This window comes from Mytilus galloprovincialis, chromosome 2 (assembly GCF_965363235.1).
Source record: "Mytilus galloprovincialis chromosome 2, xbMytGall1.hap1.1, whole genome shotgun sequence".
Lineage (NCBI taxonomy): Eukaryota > Metazoa > Mollusca > Bivalvia > Mytilida > Mytilidae > Mytilus > Mytilus galloprovincialis.
In genome coordinates, this window is record NC_134839.1 from 61523340 (window position 1) to 61544446 (window position 21107).

Below are 21107 nucleotides of genomic sequence, written 5' to 3' on the forward strand. Positions count from 1 at the left end.
AGATCAATGTCATGTATATGCTGTTAAATATGAAGCATATATGTTTCTGAGGGAAAACAATAAAGGTAATAAGAATAATGCCTGGTGTGCTGCAAAATACCAAGGCTACATAATTCTAGGCAAGCAAGAGAGGAACTGGATCAGTGACTAATCAATATTCACCAATAAACCAGAAATGGATACAAAAATCAGGGTTTTGCAAAATGTTACCCTAACAACAAACAATGATCCTTAATGAACACAGTAAATAGATTTTGGAAATTAGTTAAAAGATTAAGAACTTGGAAAAACTGTTTTAACGACCTCATAATGGGAGGTGCACTTTCTATGTTTTCTCATCTTATTTACCTTAGCTAGCACAATTATTGTCACATGTTGAACTCACATATTGTTTAAACACTTGCTCAGGATAGAATGCTGCACTCCAGATTTTAGTAATCTTTTATTAACATTATGTGTTCAAATTGTCAATTTTAAGTTAGCAAAATTTTACATTTTGATATCAATACAAACTATTTTTTCAAAACTTTTTCATGTATCAATATGTCAGTCTTACCTCAGGATTGGTTTTATTCAATTCTACATTGATTTCTGCCCAGGTTGACACAGGTTTCAATCCTACAGCCTTTCTTACAGAATTGTAGTCTGGAAGACCATAATCACGTCCTCTCATTATTGTTTGGGCTACAAAGTCATGTCGTGAGAAGTGAAGTGGACCATAAAATTTACCTATAAAAATAAGGAAAACAATTAACATACATGATATATTTTGTTATAAACCTCAGTTAGTCAGTAATTGTGAATGTGTGTGACAAAATGTTTTATATTCTGCTTTCATTCAGACTCCTTAGATTGATTAGGGTATAGAAATATGGTCATCCCTGGCAGTTAAACCTTTGCTAAGTGGGGTGTCCACATGGCTGTATTGGATGTATTATCTTGTGGCTATGTCCAGTAAAAATGAGGAAAACTGACTTTAAATACCATGCCCCTTGCTCTCTGTACCTTAAAGCACCCTTGCAACATGGCAAAAAACTGCCCCTATTAAATGCCTTTTTTTTCGATTGGTGAGTCCAAACATTCTGCTTTTCATTCCATTTGAACTACCTTTTTGAATATATTTATTGAAATAATTGTTTTAAGATTGTTTTTATCCTGAGTATGCATGAAATATTTGCCACTGGACATTAAACAAGCAATAATCAAATTGTATTTTGGCATTTATATTCATTAAGAGCTCGTCTGAACTTTTAAATGCAGATATTTGTGTTTGCTGAAATGATTATTGCAGATCTAGATAAATATTGTATAGGTAGGTGAAGGGTATGAGGTTTAAGTGGCACGAAAGGACTATTTTTTTCTCATTGTATTTAGGCCTTTCCCATGTCAAGCCACCAACTAATATACATACTCTGTATATCTTCAACTATGTTTAAATCTTCTTTCTCTGCTGACTCTGATACCATTCCCATTATTATTTCTTCCACTCCATCCTCTCTACTTAGCAATATGTTCTACAAGTAAAAACAATAATACTTATGGATACCTTGTTAAATATTAGTACTGAAACTTTGTGACTAGGAAGAAAACAAGAAAAACATTTATCTTTTTAGAATGTTTAGAGTTAAGTGTTTTAGTTAAATTTCCAATCCTCATTAAAAGAAACATATATAGGACCAACAGGAAAAGCACTAGAAAATCACTACTATAGTAGGGTGTCAAATATTTTTTTGTACAATGAAAATATTAGAGAAACTTTAGTATTGTTTCCATAGCCATTTCCTAAAGTTTCAACATGGCCTTTGGTGCCATACATATATATGTTTTCATGACAAAGCCTGGAACCCGTTCACATGCTGTATGAAGATGTCTATTTCCGCTGAACAAGTATAGCTGAAGCCTGTCTCTATGAGCTGTGTTTCTGGCTGTGTTAAAGACCAATGGTTGTCCTTGATCTGTTTTCTATTCTTTGGTAAGGTTGTTGTTTCTTTGACCCATTCCCTGTTTCCAATCTATATTCTATGCTGATATAGTTGGTGACACAAAAGTGTATTTTTGGCAGTTAAGATGATCAATATGCATACATTTAGATCTACAGGAAATAAACAAATTAATATATGTACTTTAGTATAATTCTGGGCTGGGAATACTGTTACGCCCCGGTGATTTGAAAGCTGATATTTTTACTGTTGTCTCCGTTCCACACTTGATCGATACAAGCAGATGTCCGTTGTTGTGTTCGGATTCGTATTTTACAAAAGAAATAGTTAACTTTGACCTTATATTATATACTGACTTCTTTAAATCTATATATCTACTTTATTTATATGTGTAACTGTTCATTTTGTATTTGTTTATACTTAGTTTCAGTATAAGCGCCAAATGTAACGTTACTTGTTCTTGTTTATGAATAACTTTTGTATTACGTCACACGTTGTATAAAATACGGAACGCATGTTCCTACATTGAGCTTCTCTCCAAAAACCTCCATGTAGTTAGCAGTCTCTCTAGAATTTGCTGCACCAAGTAAGAGCACTTGGTGATAATGCAGTGAACCAAGTAGATTTGCAGCACCAAGTAAAGTTGCTTGGTGAGAGTTTTTAGATGCAGTGCACCAAGTAGATTTGCATGCACCGAGTATGCTGAGTATTCAAGTTGAATGCAGTGCACCAAGTAAATTTGCTGCACCGAGTACGCTGAGTATTTGAATGCCGTGCACCAAGTAGATCTTCTTGCACCGAGCAATTGTTTTATTAAACTTGGTGTAATGAACGCACCTTGCCGTATTGCTTATTATATTATTAACGTATTTTGTTTCATGAACCACTGTATTTGAAGTATCGTTTAAATAGAAATAATACCATTTATGAACTTCCAGTATGATTTTTATTATTACTTCCTTCACCGGAGGCCCACAAAAGTAACTACGGGTGTATATCCTGACAAGAAAACCCCAGAACGTTACATTGGTGTCAGAAGTGGGATCTTAAATTTTTAATTATAAAAAAAAAATTATCTGGTGAAGTTTGAAAAATAAAATCATTTTAAAATGGATGATTCCTTGCAGTCTGATATTATTCAATTTAATCCAACTGATAGATCATCAATTGCTAGTGATGATACAGTGGAGAATATTACACATCATGCAGAGAGAACAAATTCGCAGAGTTCTTATGAATCAATTCAAGCGGACAATCTATCTAATAGTTTACCAGCTATTTCACCTCCAGTAGGAGACATATTTGAATTACTCACAAATCAAATCAGTGATACATTTTATATGGTGACACAACAAAATGCAGCAAATCTTTCTATGTTGGAAGACAGATTTCAAAATCAAATCACACAGTTGAAAGAAGAAATATTTCATTTAAGAAAAGAGTTTAATAAACAAAAGTCTAAATCTGATCAAATTCAATCTGAAAGATCAGAAATTATTGTTCCAGAAGCAAAAATTTTGAAAACACATGCAGTACAAGAACATAAACTGCTCCAAAATACAAGCTGTATGCCTTCAATTTCTGAAACATGCAGTTATATAAATTACAATAATAGTCAAAATACAAGGGGTATGCAATCTCATCCTAGTTTATATCATGCTGGTGTTACACAAAAACACAAAGTAAATATGAAACCACAACCTTATGATGGTACTGATGATATAGAAGAATATCTCAGTCAATTTCAAATTTTAGCTGAAGTTAATGGTTGGGACTATAGTGCAATGTCACTTTGTCTAGCTAGCAGTTTGAAAGGTGGTGCTAGAGCTATTTTAAAGGAATTAAACGAGTTTAAAAGGCGAGATTTTGATAGCCTAGTTGATGCCCTTCATAATAGATTTGGTTCAGTTCATAGGTCTGAGATATTCCGAGCTCAGTTAAAAACTAGAGTAAGAAAAGATAATGAATCTCTATCTGCCCTCAGTCAAGATATTAAAAAAATGACTCGCTGTGCTTATCCTGGTGCCCCTTCCTCTGTAACAGATAAACTGGCTTTGGACCGGTTTATAGATGCATTACATGACCCTGAAATGCGTCTTAGAACAAGAGAAGCAAGGCCCAAAAATATAAATGAAGCTGAAATTTTAGCTATTAGATTTGATACTTTTCACCAAGCAGATAGAATAAGGTATCATAGCTTAAATAATGCTGTCGCTGGAATGTCTGTCGAGTCAAAGAATAAATGTTTTCGCTCTGGTGAAAAGGGACATGTCAGAAAAACTTGTCCTTATAGAGAATAACTTATAAAGTTATAAATATTGTTTTCGTATAATGTGTTTTAATATTTATGTTTTAAAATGTTTTAAATATCTGATTCTCGAATGTAATGCCGAAATATGCTGAAAAGTAGAAACAAAAGCTTGCTGAATGTTGTTGTCTCCCTTTCGTTGATGTAATGCTGTTGAAATAAAATTTGCAAGAACTAGTAGTGGTCCAAACTACCACTATACAATAAAAACACACTGTATGCAGAAATAATTAAATGTCTGTGTAATTATACCCGATGCGGAAATAATAGCATAAGTCAAGCTCCATGAGTAAAAAATGAGGCAATGGAACCAGACAAATTGTATGCTATTGTATCGGATGTAAGTTACATGGAGTAAATACAAGTCAATGAATGGTTTGTTAGTAATTCTTGTCGATGATATATTCATGTTATCATGAATAAGTAGAATGGTTTGCTGTTGTATTTTGTAAGTTATCCTGTGACGGAAAATGTCTGTGAAATGCTGTTGTTAATGTTGTTTTTGAAGTCGGTTCCTGTGACGAAAGAATGTCTGTGGAAGACTTATATATTTTAAGGGTTTTACTTGTACATCCTGCGATGAATACCTGTGGAGTACCGGTGATTGTGTATGTGTATTTTCTGTGATCGAGTATCTGTGATATACCATATATTTTAGAAGCAGTATGGTCCTGTGACTGGTATATTGTCTGTGAAATGCTGTTGCTAATGTTGTTTTTGAAGTCAGTTCCTGTGACTAAAGAATGTCTGTGGAAGACTTATATATTTTAAGGGTGTTACCCGTACGTCCTGTGATGAGGAAATCTGTGGAGTATTGGTGATTTTTCAGTATAGTCCTGTGACTGGTATATTGTCTGTGGAATACTGTTGTTTATTTGGATACCAAATTGTAATATCAGCGACTTGATTTAAGTATATATTTTGTTTAAGTGCAAACCATAACAATAATTGTACATATCAACTGATTTTAACTAGACCTGAAGCGGCGAGTCAACCATGTAATGAATATCACTAAAGATACTTGTACAGTTTTAATATTTTATTGAACTTTGATATCAACAAAGAACTTTTTATCTCACCACAAGAGGGATATATGTTATCGAATCATATCAACATTTTACAGAAGACGATGCACAGGAAGAGGAAGACGGTCTGAAGAGTGGAAATATCTGAATGATGGAATGATGGATTGTTATATTTCTATGAAGTGTTTCTTATTAAACATTATTGTTTTATCTTACATGCACCATGAGACTTACGAAGTGAGACTTTTTGTGTTTGTTTTATACTACATTATGAAATGACATCTGCATGACATACATACTCTCATATTTGAGAACAAATCCTTTTTCTATAATGTAGGTGGGTAGTGTTACGCCCTGGTGATTTGAAAGCTGATATTTTTACTGTTGTCTCCGTTCCACACTTGATCGATACACGCAGATGTCCGTTGTTGTGTTCGGATTCGTATTTTACAAAAGAAATAGCTAACTTTGACCTTATATTATATACTGACTTCTTTAAATCTATATATCTACTTTATTTACATGTGTAACTGTTCATTTTGTATTTGTTTACACTTAGTTTCAGTATAAGCGCCAAATGTAACGTTACTTGTTCTTGTTTATGAATAACTTTTGTATTACGTCACACGTTGTATAAAATATGGAACGCATGTTCCTACATTGAGCTTCTCTCCAAAAACCTCCATGTAGTTAGCAGTCTCTCTAGAATTTGCTGCACCAAGTAAGAGCACTTGGTGATAATGCAGTGCACCAAGTAGATTTTCAGCACCAAGTAAAGTTGCTTGGTGAGAGTTTTTAGATGCAGTGCACCAAGTAGATTTGCATGCACCGAGTACGCTGAGTATTCAAGTTGAATGCAGTGCACCAAGTAAATTTGCTGCACCGAGTACACTGAGTATTTGAATGCCGTGCACCAAGTAGATCTTCTTGCACCGAGCAATTGTTTTATTAAACTTGGTGTAATGAACGCACCTTGCTGTATTGCTTATTATATTATTAACGTATTTTGTTTCATGAACCACTGTATTTGAAGTATCGTTTAAATAGAAATAATACCATTTATGAACTTCCATTATGATTTTTATTATTACTTCCTTCACCGGAGGCCCACAAAAGTAACTACGGGTGTATATCCTGACAAGAAAACCCCGGAACGTTACAATACACCTTAATGTAAAACATGTTAATGCTAAAGAACAAACTATTTTCATTATAGACTTACCTGTGAATTGAAATAAGAATTACACAGCCTTGTTGCTTTATGATTGTCCCAACTAATCGATTTACAATTATTATTTCTGAAATATAAATATATAAATTTTTTTTATACAGCTCCATATATTTAATCAAATCTTTCTTTTAATCATATTTCCAGGTTTTTATATTTCATGGTTGCACATTTAGTTCATTAGCTAGTCGTAACAAACTGTCTAACAAACAAAACAGCCTATAGTCGACAAGTAAAACGTGCAACATGATCATTCTCATTCTAATTGTAATAACTGCATAAACTTTCAACGTTTACACTTTAAATCTTAACATACAAAAAGAATTGTTAATCTTAAAAATAAATAAAAAATTGTTGATATTCTAAAAAAAAATAAAAAAACAGAGTTGCGCACACTTTATATTTCCCATTTTCCATAAATTTAATATTTCCAAGGGACAAAACTCTTTATAAATCAAAGTGCTTATAAGCAATGAAGGGGTGAAGATTGCTTTAATTCATCAATGGGAAGTCAAATTAATATTGCTTTCCATAAAGCTTTGTTTGTAGTTGATAAACTACCATTATAGACAAAGGAAGATAACTCCAATTTTAAAGATAACTTTAACAATTTAAGACATTATTGATATTTTTAGAAAAGTACTAGAACACACCCGTGATATCGCGAGTCCGTGACTGAATTAAAGTATATAACTATGCGCAAGCCTTATCTTAGTATTAGTACTGTCATCTGATAAAGTCATGCCGATTATAAGATACACAATTTTCTCTGCTTTCAAATCTTTCTGTTTGAACCCGTCGAACTGGAACTTATCAATTATTGGTAATATTAATTATTTGGAAAACAAAAGGTCCTGGAATGGAGTATTTTTTAATCAACAGCATTGTCCTATATTAGTTATAAATAAAGTTGAATTCTTTGATTCGCTGTTTTACATCATGCCCGCTAACAAATTGAAACTTATTTTTAGTCCAGATTTTTAGTATTCGTATTGTTATCTTAGAAAGTCTTATGGATTAAAATTCTACAATAGGTAACAATTTGACAATTTTGTAGTGTCAAACCTGTGATTATGACCCGTGTATATAGCATATTAATCCTGAATACACCGTTTGGTGGTGCGCCTGTCAGATGCGGAACGTACAGATAAGGTAATAGGTGACAGGTGATTATACTATTGGTATCGGTATCGGACTCGACCCGGAACTTCCTAATTATTGGCAATATTAATTACGTGGAAAACAAAAGGGCCTGGAGTGGTGTAATTTTTAATCTACACCTTTGTACTATATTAGTTGTATATAATGTTGAATTCTTTGATTCGTCGTTTTTACGTGATGACTGCTGACAAATTGGACCTCGTAATTTTAGTATTATAGATTAGATTCCTGCACCTTGTACAAATTATATAATTTTGTGCCAAGTATTACGTCATTTTGTAACATGAATATCTGATCATATATTTCATTGACAAATTTCTGGAAAATGTTCATTGATAAAAAGTATGGAATGTGAGAATATAAATTCCATGCACTATATTTTGTGTATATCATAGGTAGTGATAAACCTTGCAAGATATAGATATCAAGTCATAGGGTTTTGATTGTATTTCATGCAATCTTTATATATTACCTAAACAGTTGCAGTTGTTCAGTAACCATTACAGAACTATTCCGAGCTATCGCTGATTTTGATCTATAATATATTTGTTTTATAAAAATCTGACAAGAATTGTACTGATGAGAGCTCTTACAAGACCCAAAGGACAGACAGACACAAGTATGTCCGGTATTTTAATACTCCTTACAACACATAACGCAGGGGACATTAAAATCAAAATTAAAATCAAGTCATTAGTGATATGCAGAATCTCTCAGACATTAACTGTGTCTGGTCAATGAAGATCAAATTCAAGTCATCCAAAAGGTCTTTTAGAATGCTTCTTTCAAAGGATAGCTGCAAATTTCATTTATCTTAATCTCCCTTAATCAAATGCATTGTAGCATAGGGAGATCCTTCCCACTGCAGGCCTCTCTGTCATTTCTTTGGCAGACTTTTTTCTAGGCTGTTATCTAAAAGTTTGCTTCTCATACTGTGTACAGCAGGCACTTTTAAGATAGACTTTAAATAATTAAAGCCAGGAACAGACTTTGTGGATACGATCCAATTCTGGCAAAAGTTTGATTTTTTTTAATAATTCAGAAACGGAAATAAAATTATTTTGGCGGCAATTCCAAACAAATGAAATTTTAATTTAGGCCTTGATATTAAAAATAAAGTTACCTCCTGGTGATAGCTGATGGTACCAAAGTCATAATATACTTTATAGCTGCTGCATCAAAAACTGATGATATTCCTGGCTCTAAAGAGGACCTGTATCCTGAAAATAATCAAATAAATGATAGATAAGAGTCTAAATTAACTAACTCATAATTTAACACTGGATTGACCAACACTATCACACCTTATATAAATGTTCAAACTTCTAAAGTATCTAGTTGTCATGATGCTACATTTCATTTTACCTGATAAATGAAAATCTGCAGGTTTTTTTACAAGATTAATTTACTCTATCATTTTATCTGATTCAATTTTCCTCTTGTGTTTTTAAAATATATTCAGTTGAGGATGCTATATTGGTTTTTAAGGGAAGACAATGCAACACACATATATATATGTTTCAGAGATAAAAATTATATCACAGAACTTGATGCTTCTTTTTGCTGTTTCATTGGGATGTAAAACCTTTGAAGTGACATATTTTGAATGAAGCATGGAAGCACAAAAAAAAACAATATTAAATTTTTGATGAAGGTTTTTGTTTTCATTTGAAATATATATATGCATCATTGTAAAGTTGTCATAGCTATAGAGGGGGTCTCATTGGGGGTTCCGATCCCTGATCCCACTTACTGTTTTGTCAGATTCCCGTATCCCGCTTACACATGTACGTTAGCAATTCTCATTTTTTTGGTCATTTCCCGGGTCCCGCAAGACCTCATTTTCCGTTTTCATGACACAATAATTTGACTTTCACGTGTCACGCTTAGACCCCAATGAGACCCACTATAGAGATTTTGTACAGTCATTTTGTATAGCATTTGAAAATAAAACAACATTTCTAAACATCATGTGAGCGTTGACTATCAATATAAAAGTTGGAATCTTTTACATATATTTAATGTAATTTAAAATTGCTAATACTATATATTAGGTCAGAGAAGTATTTGACTTTCTTATTTAACATTTAATTTCAACTAAGATAATATCTCTGAATTAAAACTTACCTGTGTATGGCTTGATACCTACTCCAAGAAGATCAGGAAGCCAATCATACATTATTATTTTCTGGAAAAGGAATAAAATAATACAATTGCTTTTGGAAAAATTGTGACAGAATAGGTTTCCATAACAGCATGAAATTAATAAAACTTGCATTTTAAAGTTTAAAAACATTATTGGTGTGCTAACTGCAACATTTCCTGAAATCACACTACAGTAACTTATTGCCTTAAGCTTGTTGTCCATTGTTAAACAATCTTGATAATTTTGTTTAGATATTTTCCCTACTACATGTATTAGATTTTTTAAATCAAATCTCATCTCAAATATTCACAAGCAAGCATGTACATGATGTAAGTGATGTAATGCACTATGTATAATATCACAGTATGTTTCTGATTAGGCCAAAAAAAAATATATGTCTGTTTCCTGTTTCCCGACCGACCCTGATTCAAAGCCCCCGACCCTAGATCTTTTTATTCAATTCCGGAAAAAAATCATTTCCGGTCCAGAAAAAATTGTTTCCGGTACGATCCAGATCCGTATTTTACTATACCCAAACAATCAAAATGGCTGCTCCCAGCACAAATGTGCTACAATTTTAAAAGGTTTAAAAAATGTTGGCACTGGGAGGATTATTCAATTAAAGCTTCTTTAAAGAGATTAAATGATTTTAGGGTACAGGACCCTAACCAAACATGACATTTAACCATTTGCAAATCTGACAGGGAGTGCAAAAATAATTAAAAAAAAAATCCTGACCTACCGACCCTGATTTTTTTGCCTTGGCAGCAGGAAACAGACATATTTTTTTTTGGCCTTGTTGTTTCCAATATTCCTATAGGATCAAATTTACTGGTGAGGATATATATCTTTCAAGTCATTGTGCGAATTTATATTAATGGAAAATTAGCATAAAATTTTACAATTTTTATATATATAATTCAGGAATGAATTCAGGAATGAATCTTAATGAAATTGCTGGATAACTATCTCTTCACCTATGAATTTCTAAGATACCTGTAGTGAAGCAATGACTTTCCTCCTTGTATTGTAGAAAACCTTTCTGTAATGCCAGTTTGTATGCTCTCGGTGCAGCTTGGTGGCAAGATAATTGTGATATCTGAAGAACAGGATTCCTAATGACAATATAGCTGGATTCTCATGGACATGGTTGTCTCCCATCTCTAAAATTCACATATATATATGAACTGTTAATTTTATAAACAATCATGAGTAAAAACATATTCATTATATAATTATCATAGAGGGAACTGAAGACGTAACATTGAAAACAATTCTCTGAATGTACTTAAAATAAATTTTAATGTCGACAATGCCATGAGATTATGAGAATTCATGTCCAACTCAAAACAGCAATACCTTGAGTATCATGAGTAAAACTTGCTTACTTTTATTGCCAGATCATAAACAATTTCATAAGTCTCACAAATATAACTTGTTTATTTTTAAGTCACACTTCAAAAATGCCATGAGTATAAGCTACTTAATTTTAATGTCATATCCCATAAAACATGACTTGTACAATGCCATTTTGAATTATACCAGACCCTCAACACTAGCACTAAAACAATTTTCCCAATATTCTAATATCTATCATCATATAAACTCTCTATGTTAGTATCAACTCAATATGTGCATTGGCAACAAAACGTGCAAAAATAGTACAGTATACCTTTGTATATATGGCAGTCAGGGGTACGACTTGTACAAGTGTATTTTATTTACTTGAAGAAGTAAAAAAAAATATACACATATAAGTAAATTTGTAGGATACTTATACAAGTGAATTTTATTTACTTGTATAGGTAAAAAAAAAATTGGCTTAGTTATGTCCCTTAGGCATTCAGAATTTTTTACTTGTATAAGTAAAAAAATCATCCTTTCTTCTTTTCTTGAATTCTTCAGATTTCTTTGCTCTAATAGAATTTTAAATTGTTTACCCTTTACAAATGTCTTTACTATTCATTTAAGTGTAATTTCATGGACAATGAAAATCCCAATTTGTCTGTTATCTTCATAACACTGCTCATTTACAAGCCCCAAAGGAGCAATTTTTGATTGCCTTGTGCAAATATACAAGATCTTTGTTCAATCAGTTTCTTTGATGAATTAATGAGATGAAACATTGAATTTTAATGAAAAAATTTGAGCAAACCTGGGAACAATCATTAAAGGCATGATTTTACATCTCAAAACTTGAGGATTTTTGTGGAATTGTAAGAAAAATTTACCTACACAAGTAAATTTTTTAGAAAATTAAGGGGAGATTATTCAAACAATATTTATTTACTTATATGTGTATATTTTTTTTTACTTCTTCAAGTAAATAAAATACACTTGTACAAGTAGTACCCCTGACTGTATGGATAGACAGCCTGGACAGAAGTAATAATACTAATCACAATTTGTGCAATTGATTTTTCCTTGATTCTTTGGTCTTTCTGTTGCTTTAGGGGAACAGATATTCAATTTAAACATAAAATTCCTGTATACCAGAATTAGTATGCACAATACACCTTATTTCTAATCCCCGCTGACCCGAGAATCTGTACCGCTTGAACTATAGACGTCATACAACAATCACTTTTCCATTGTTGCGCCAAATATTTTGTATTATGACGTCAAAATATTACAGGAACCTATGTGATGTCCAGTAATGGCACAAATATATAGCAATAAGGTGTATACTTACTCCACAGTTTATCAACATTACTCATTTTCCCATCAATACTGGGATACATCATGTATGGTAGTCTATCAACATTTGGCTCTGGATATTTTCCCCAACTATCTCCAGATGCCAAGTGTCCAGTCCTATCTTGTCGCAGAAAATTGGTCCGCACAATACTTGGCCCATAGACAAAACTTCCATCGATAAAACTAGTAGCACTATTAACCTGTATATGTGAAGAAGTTTTATAATCAACACTCCTAGCATTTTTAATACAATCAAATTATGTGTATGCAGACCAAGAAATAGTTTTAAAATGATAAAAGTTATATATCGTAACAATAACAATAAACATGAAGACTAACAAATAGTTTTAAAACGATAAAAGTTATATATCGTAACAATAACAATAAACATGAAGACTAACAAATAGTTTTAAAACGATAAAAGTTATATATCGTAACAATAACAATAAACATGAAGACTAACAAATAGTTTTAAAATGATAAAAGTTATATATCGTAAGGCCAATTAAAATTAATTGATAGATTTTCATCCCCGCCCGCCCCTCTGAAATCTTCCCGCCCCGATTTTTTTTATTTTTGAAAAAATTACGATTTCCGGATTTCGTTCATTTCCGTTACCGGTAACCGTCAATAATTTCGTTTCATGTAAAACTTCCTGTTTCAAATTTCGGTTATGGTATTTCTTAGAGTATTCTTACTGAATGATTAAGTCGATATATTCTGCTGATCTATGATGACAACATCATTTACCGAGAATAGAGATTGATTTCGAGAAGGGCGTGAAATATTCGGGTTACGAGTAATACGCTGTGTCCAAGAACGCAAATCGCCGTATGTCAGAAATAACACAAATGTTTGTGAGTAAAACACCTTGGATTTGTTTTATTTATGCAATGACTTTGTGTCAAGAAATTTGGACTGTGAATGAAACCCAAAAGCGTAAAAATCGTGGAACACATTTGACTGGAATAAAGAATTTGACATAAGCATGAACTTTTTAGATTGGTGTCAGACCGTATATTGAGTTCAGAAAATCAACAAACATACGCATTTTTAAGTTATTAATTTCTAGCAAACTCTTAGATTTAACTTTAGCCATGCCTTTCGATTATTTTGTAGAAAAACAGCAAACATCCTCTGTGCCAATACCCACGATAGAGTCATTAAACAACTTTATGTTCTACATTGTATTAATTATATTTGCATCTTGCATATTTAAAAGGACCAACCCTATTATTTCAACACTGTTTGAGTTTTCATTTTATTCTGTACTTATCGTACTCGTGTTGCATACCAAAGCACTTGCTTCATTTTATAAGGACAACAAAACATTGCTTAGAAAGCAAAATACATTTGATGTAGGTAGTCCAACTGAAAAGAGCATTTCTCCACATTTCTGATGTTTACTATAAAATAGGTTTCTAAAGCGGCAATTACATGTAGAATAGTGGTTGCTATAAATCAGAGAGATATATTTACGAATTTGAAAAAGCGGCACCAGCATATGGAGTATATGTGTCTCAATTGATACATTACTTTAGAGCTTAAGCTCAACGTACATTGATTTTGTCGAACGAGGGATACTGCTTTCTCAAAAGTTGATAAGATAGGACTAAGAATCAATCAAATTAAGGTCATCGCCAAGCAATTTTATGGTCGCCATCATGAGCTGATTGGCCATCATTACAAAAGTGTGTCAGAAATCATATCTCAGTGATATTCTTCCTCATTCATAACAACCTTCCATCATTACCGAACTGAACAAAGAAATAACATGATGGGTGCCGTATACAGTGCAGGAAATGCTTACCCTTCCAGAGCACCTGATTTCACACCTGGTTTTTAATGGAGTTGTTGTTTCCTACTTATTATTTGTAACTGTTGATGTAAATGTCTTTTGGTTTCATGAGTCTTTGGTTACTCATTGGTTTTGATTGTTATTGTCTTACACACGATACCTTATGGATGTATTTTCATGATATAAGCTTATTATTACACTTGCATATATGAATAACACGTGACAAGAAGGTTTCATATGAAATAAAATTTAAAAAATAAAATCCTCCCACCCGCCCCATTTAAAAAAAAAATTTGGATGAAAATCTACTAATTAATTTTAGTTGGCCTAACAGCATGAACAATAATTACATGAAGTCACAGTAGACCTAAATATTATTGTTGAGTTTGTAATTGATCGGTTCTTATACCAACCTACATGTAGCATTGCAGCAAATTAGTGTCCAATTAATGTAACAATTACTAGTACTGCATTTATTTTATCATTGTAACATTCAACGTAATCGCAGCCTGTGCCTTTAAGTAAAGTAATGTCAGAGGGTAATTTGTTTCATTTTTTAATGGTTTGACATAGAATGAAAAGTCATAGTGGTCTTCATTACATTGAATTTGTCTGAAGGAATCAATACAGTGGATCTAGTATTGTAGTAGATTGGCTTTGTTTTTTTTTGTAATATAAAGCTTAAGTACAGCAAATATACACAGATACTAGTCCAAATAATTATGACGTCTTGAAAGGCTATCATATTTTTTCTTTGACACCTTACATCGCAGGAAGGAGTCCAAACAATTTTTAAAATAGCCTTCCAACATGTCCAAGACCTCATAAGTATTTGGACTACACATACACAAGAATAAAAAAGGGGGTTGTGAACTTGTGACACAGGCACTTGTTTCTGTTAATGGGAGTTCCACACTCTGGTACTAAAGACTAAAGTGATTTTTCGTCGGACAGTTTCTGTGCTTGTGAAGTTGCATGTCACACAATAATTTAAATTATGTAGGTATATGGACCAATAGTCACTCAAAAAGATTTTATACGATCACCAACACATAATAAGACATACAAAACGAACTGTTGATATTCCAATACGCAAGTGGTGGAAGCCTTGTCATTTTTTTTTAAATATACAGTTTCCCGCGTTAAAGTATGCTATAAATACCGGATAAGAGTTGGATTGAACGGAAACGAATATGGCTAATGACCACAAAACGAAAGAAGATAGTGTAAACAAATCTAATATCGTGTGCGTCTTTTGTTATATGTCTTATATATATATATATATATATCAAAATTCCGATTTATACATAGAAAATTAATAGCTGTTCTAAATTCCAAAACGGTGATTTAAGTAGAAGAACTTGTGTAAGCTAGAGCACGCGGTTCATTAGACGGAAAGCCAAACAACATCATACAACAAAGTTAGAAACCGGAGACAGAACCATGTAAATTTTAAAACGTCCAAAATAAGCAATGCATACAGATGATTAAATATAACAGAATAGAAAAGGTAGAAAGGAAATGAAAAAAAAAATCAATATTTTACTAAATTTTATTTTAGAATGGCTGAAGGTTCATTATATCTGGTACATAATATATGTACCGTTAGTTTCCCAGATTAATTACACTATCTAGGATTTTATTAAAGGCAGTGGCTATTTGACCGGCACCGGCAAAATAGCAAATTTGCTATTTGACCGGCACCGGCAAAATAGCAAATTTGCTATTTATCCGGCACTGAATAAAACTGTTCATTGATGTGATTAGTAGAGTATAAAACAGCTTAATAATAATTTAAAATAATTTTATCACAATATCAAGCATTAATAAAAGTACAGTACAATCAAAAATAAAAGATTTTCATAAATAAATAATTTATAACTTTATAATATCAATTAAAAGCATGAAAACACATTTGTAAATACATTATTAAATATGTTTTTTTTCTAAAATATTTATAAAAAAGTTGATTTTCAAATCTGTGTAAAATCTATGGTTTAAATATCCTGCCAGTGATAAAATAGTGTTGTGCAAAAATACATCATAAAACAGACATGAAAGACAATATTAATAGTTGCTTGCTTGGTGTTAATCGTGAAAAATATTGCATTTTCACAATTTCATGGGCTCTACATGACCTCACAAAAATCATATTTTCAGTAGTTAAAAATCAACTTTTGAAACTCAATATATGATAAATAAATTTGAAGAAAAAATAATTAGAGAAAAAAAAATTTCTAATGTGTATTGGGTTGACCTAGATTAATAAGGAACAGCGTCTGTCACGGTAACGTACATGGTATTTTTTAAATGAGAAAATACAAAAATAAATACAATTACATTTTTATGTTTTAATCTTTTTTTTTCAACTTTTAATTCTCAAATATAATTATAAAAATCAAGGACCATTTCCTTTCCTTTCTTATCTGAAAAAAAAAAAAATGTGTCTGATGAAATTTTTATTTTTTCACGGTTTATGTTCAAATGACCAAGCCAGATAATCGCTTGATTATAATTGTATTTCTCATGTCTTCTTATGGTACTGGGGACTAAGACCGTTCTGCCATTGCATCGGCAACACAATCACAATGCTGTTTCCGTAAATGAAAAGAGTATACTAGTTTCCAGAATATAGTGTAGCTACAAAGTGACTATTATCATATTTGTATTTTTTGCTTTTAAATTTATCTTATTACTTCACTCCTATTCTTAAAAGATTCACCATATGTTTATTTTTTTTCAAATTTTCCATGTGTATGCAACATAGTTTTTTTTTTTATTTTTAGATAAGAAGTTTAAGTGTTTATATGAGCAACATTAACAAAAGGTTTTGAATAAAAAAAATGATATTTAATTATTATTCTTACATTTTAATGCCAGTGAGATTATTGAGATACAATTTAATCAGTGCCGGCTAAATAGCAAATTTGCTATTTTGCCGGTGCCGGTCAAATAGCCACTGCCTTTATTAAAATATCCAATAAATGGAAAAGATAACGATAGTATGAGTTTGACCTTAATTTCTGATTTAGTTTACTTTCCTCTAATTTTTCTTCGCTATTTATAATGTTATAACAGAGTAGCTAGTGCTAGTTGATACTCGGATTGCAAATTCCAGATTATTCAAGTATGAGTCAAGTATTCAACGACTTCAAAACATTCCCCTACGTCTAACACAACAATTACCATAACACTTAAGGGGTGCGTTGGTGCTCATTTTCCAAAACCCGTTTTACCCATACTGTCCACTTTTCCCCCTTCTTTCCCCCAGATCCCACTTACTTTAAAACAATATTCCCACTTTTTAGCTATCCATATCACACATCCCAAAAGCGTGTCATTTCCTTTACTTGGTATAAAAACAAGGACATCTGGTATCTTGAATGTCAAAGAGACAACTGTTTACCAGAGACAAAAAACAGTAAAAGGTTCTTAAACGCGAAAATGTTTTCAATTATTTATAATTTATATATATATATATTATATTAAAAAGATAAGATGTTACACCGTATGTGCATGTATTTACGTATGCAAACAAAAAGATTAAAAAACTTTTGTGAATGATATCTATTTTATGTCAACTGTTTTGACTTGCGTTATTTTTAAACATACTTCATCATTAGTAAGCTTTGAAATATAGGTAGTCATTAATAATACTAGTATGCATTCAACTCGGATTGATGTGAATAACCTAAAGGTGCAGTCAGAGACATATATTTATCATATACTTGTATAAAATATTACTAAAATTTTACAGTTCAATAACATTTGAAAATATCAAAAGGCTATGAAAGGATTACTAGGTTTATTGTTCAGATTCTTAAGAAACTCCATAGCGGGCTGATAAAGGTACCTTTATTGACTGCTTCCGGAATGTTATCACATGCCTTTCCGTTAATTTCCGTGACGTTTATCACATGCAACTTCGTGCATTTCCGGAAATTTGTTTGAAACGACAACAGAACGCGGAAAACGGCAAGTGATAAGACTTTTCACAAAATGGTTGAGGAGCAAAAATAAATTAAGTTAAAAATGTTTTGAAAGACATAAATGAGGTAACAATATTATTGAAGAACATGATAGTTGTTGTGACAAGATAAATAAAATGCTTGTAATATCAATAAAAAAATTAAAGATAAGATTTTTTTTGGTTGTCGGCTGTAAATATTATCTGAAAGCGCAAAGACAAACAAAATAAAATTTTAATAGTTCTTGTCTGTATTTCTTCTGCTGAAGTATATGATAAAAAGATAATTACATGTCATTTTTCATATCAGACCCTTTATCGGCCCTCGTTCATGATATTAGCCCTCGAGCCTGCGGCTCTTGGGCTGATATCATAACCTTGGGCCGATAAAGTGTCTGATATGAAAAATGCCATGTAATAATCTATACATATTATATCTTTTATATCTTTATATATCTTTAATACAATTATATGGTTTATATGTATATGTTGCAGTTAATACAAAAAACGTTAATACATTAATTTATAATTATTCGAAATACTTTGGGTTTTCTACCCAAGGCATTCATGGAATGCTCTTTCATTTCGTGTTGATTTGATTTTCTTACCATTATCATGAGCTACATGTATTAACCAGTCCAATTTAGACAAAACACGCGTTTGGCGCACCAAATTTGAAGCCAGGTTTCTTTGGTGAGTTTTCATTGCATGATTATCAGCTACTTACATTCATCTGCATAATTTGTGTCCAAAACAAAAATAGAATTCAATTTTACTTCGGAATTTTGCGCTTGTCTGTGAAAGGTATTACTAATATATATGTATAGATAAAGGCAACAGTAGTATACCGCTTTTCGAAAGTCACAAATCGATTGAGAGAAAATAAATCCTGGTAACAAACCACAGGCACTTGTCTAAAAAAAAGTGCCTGTGTTACAAACTAAAAGCGAAGAAACATATAACTAGTCTATAAAAGGAAAACAACGAAACAAAAAATAAGATTGAGAATGAAAATGGGGAATGTGTCAAAGGGACAACAACCCGACCATAGAGCAGACAACAACAAAAGGTCAACAATTATAGGTCTTCAATGAAGCGAGAAATTCCCGCACCCGGAGGCGTCCTTCAGCTGGCCCCTACACAAATATATATACTAGTTCAGTGATCATGAACGCCTCACTAAACTCCAAAATTATATATACACAAGAAACTAAAATTAAAAATAATACAAGACTAACAAAGGTCAGAGGCTCCTAAATTCGGACAGGTGCAACACTGAAGTGCAACAAAAAACAACCGCACGTAAACTCAAGATTTTCATTTAGAGGAACGTTTGGATAGATCATGTTTTAAACTAACCTGCTGTCGTGGCGTGTTAGGAGATTGTCCTGTGTGTTTGTCATACTTTATTCTCTCATATGGCATCTTTCTCGTACCAGTACATTGGGCATCAAAATCTGGATCACATTTAGGGACTGGTATTTCCAGCAGTTCAATAGGACATGTTGTGTCGTCTGTATCGGAAACTTCGAACGATACAAGTTGTCCTGAAAATAATTCATAGCTGCAATATTCATTTTATATTTAAACAATATTTAATATATCAGGTGCTATCTGTTTTTTATCAAGGGATAAGTTAGACACGAAGGAAGCATTTCAACACGTGAACTTTGAAACGGAAAAGACATATTATATATATATATATATAGTGCTTGACATGTTTCTATGCCAAAATCAATGCAATTGTCAGTATTTTAGTCCACTGAAGCTTTGATACGTCTGGTAATACTCTCAACAGCATTTACCAATTCAAGAGCGGAATTAAATTATTGTTGTTTGCTTAACGTCCAGTAGCAAATATTACATGCGTGTTTCAGAAAATACATATATATATTAATGTAATATGGAGGAAAAGTTAAATCTTTTGCTTTTGAGGTTAATCAGGACACTGATTTATTGTAGCAGCGCCAAGGAAGACGTGTGTCAATAGAAATATAGTTAACTGGCTTTTCATCAACCGACAGTAAGCCTTATACTAACTGCGTTGCTTTCAGTTTGGATGTGCGTCATAAATACATTTGTACGCAGTGCTCTGTCGAATCATCAAATCTGTCCCTATCTCTCTACTCCAAAGAGGAGTTCATAAGTGGAGCAAATTCCTTGACTCTTTACTTGTAAACGACATCCTTTGCAGTCTTAGTTTCCTCCCACCGTTAATACGTCTGGTAATACTGATAAAAGCATTTACCAAGAGCGGAATTCAATTATTTTTGTTTGCTCAACGTCCAGTAGCAAATACTTCATGCTTGTTCCAGAAAATACATATATATCATTAATGAAATATGGCGGAAAAGTTAAATCGTTTGCTTGTGAGTTAATAAGGACACTGATGTATTACTTTATGAAATTTTATAAACGGTTGATAATCTATAGTTTTCTGTATCAAGTACATCTGTTTTAAAATCTAGGAAAATTGATGGCTTATGTATATTGTGTAAGAATAATGTATAGGCTAGACAATACGACTATATATATATATACTGCTGGTAATGTACTTTAATAATTGTATGAACGATATACATATATGATAATCTTATACGCCTTTTTTATTAACCAATTTATGAATCCGTTGACATTCCTTGCGATCTTCACATGCTTAATGCATAAACATTTTTTTGTTGTTGAAAATATTAAAATCAAATCAGGATCGTTGTTCATATACCAATAAACTATTGTAGCAGTGCCAAGGAAGACATAGTCAATTGGAATATAGTTAACATGGTTAAGTGGCGTTTCATTAATCGACAGTAAGCCTTATACTGCGTTGCTTTCCGTTC

At 32.2% G+C, this 21107-nt stretch overlaps 1 protein-coding gene across 2 annotated transcripts in view; it reads right to left on the reverse strand.

Moving 5' to 3' along the window:
* Positions 1-21107, reverse strand: part of LOC143064041 (dual oxidase 1-like) — an 82181-nt gene that overhangs the window by 43653 nt on the left and 17421 nt on the right. For both annotated transcript variants that reach the window (XM_076236546.1, XM_076236545.1), the window contains exons 5-12: positions 19630-19817; positions 12501-12705; positions 10805-10971; positions 9790-9850; positions 8786-8882; positions 6496-6571; positions 1412-1514; positions 557-729 (exon numbers count right to left, since the gene is read on the reverse strand). In XM_076236546.1, coding sequence (XP_076092661.1) covers positions 557-729; positions 1412-1514; positions 6496-6571; positions 8786-8882; positions 9790-9850; positions 10805-10971; positions 12501-12705; positions 19630-19817 — 1070 coding nt within the window. The remainder of the gene's footprint in view (positions 1-556; positions 730-1411; positions 1515-6495; positions 6572-8785; positions 8883-9789; positions 9851-10804; positions 10972-12500; positions 12706-19629; positions 19818-21107) is intronic.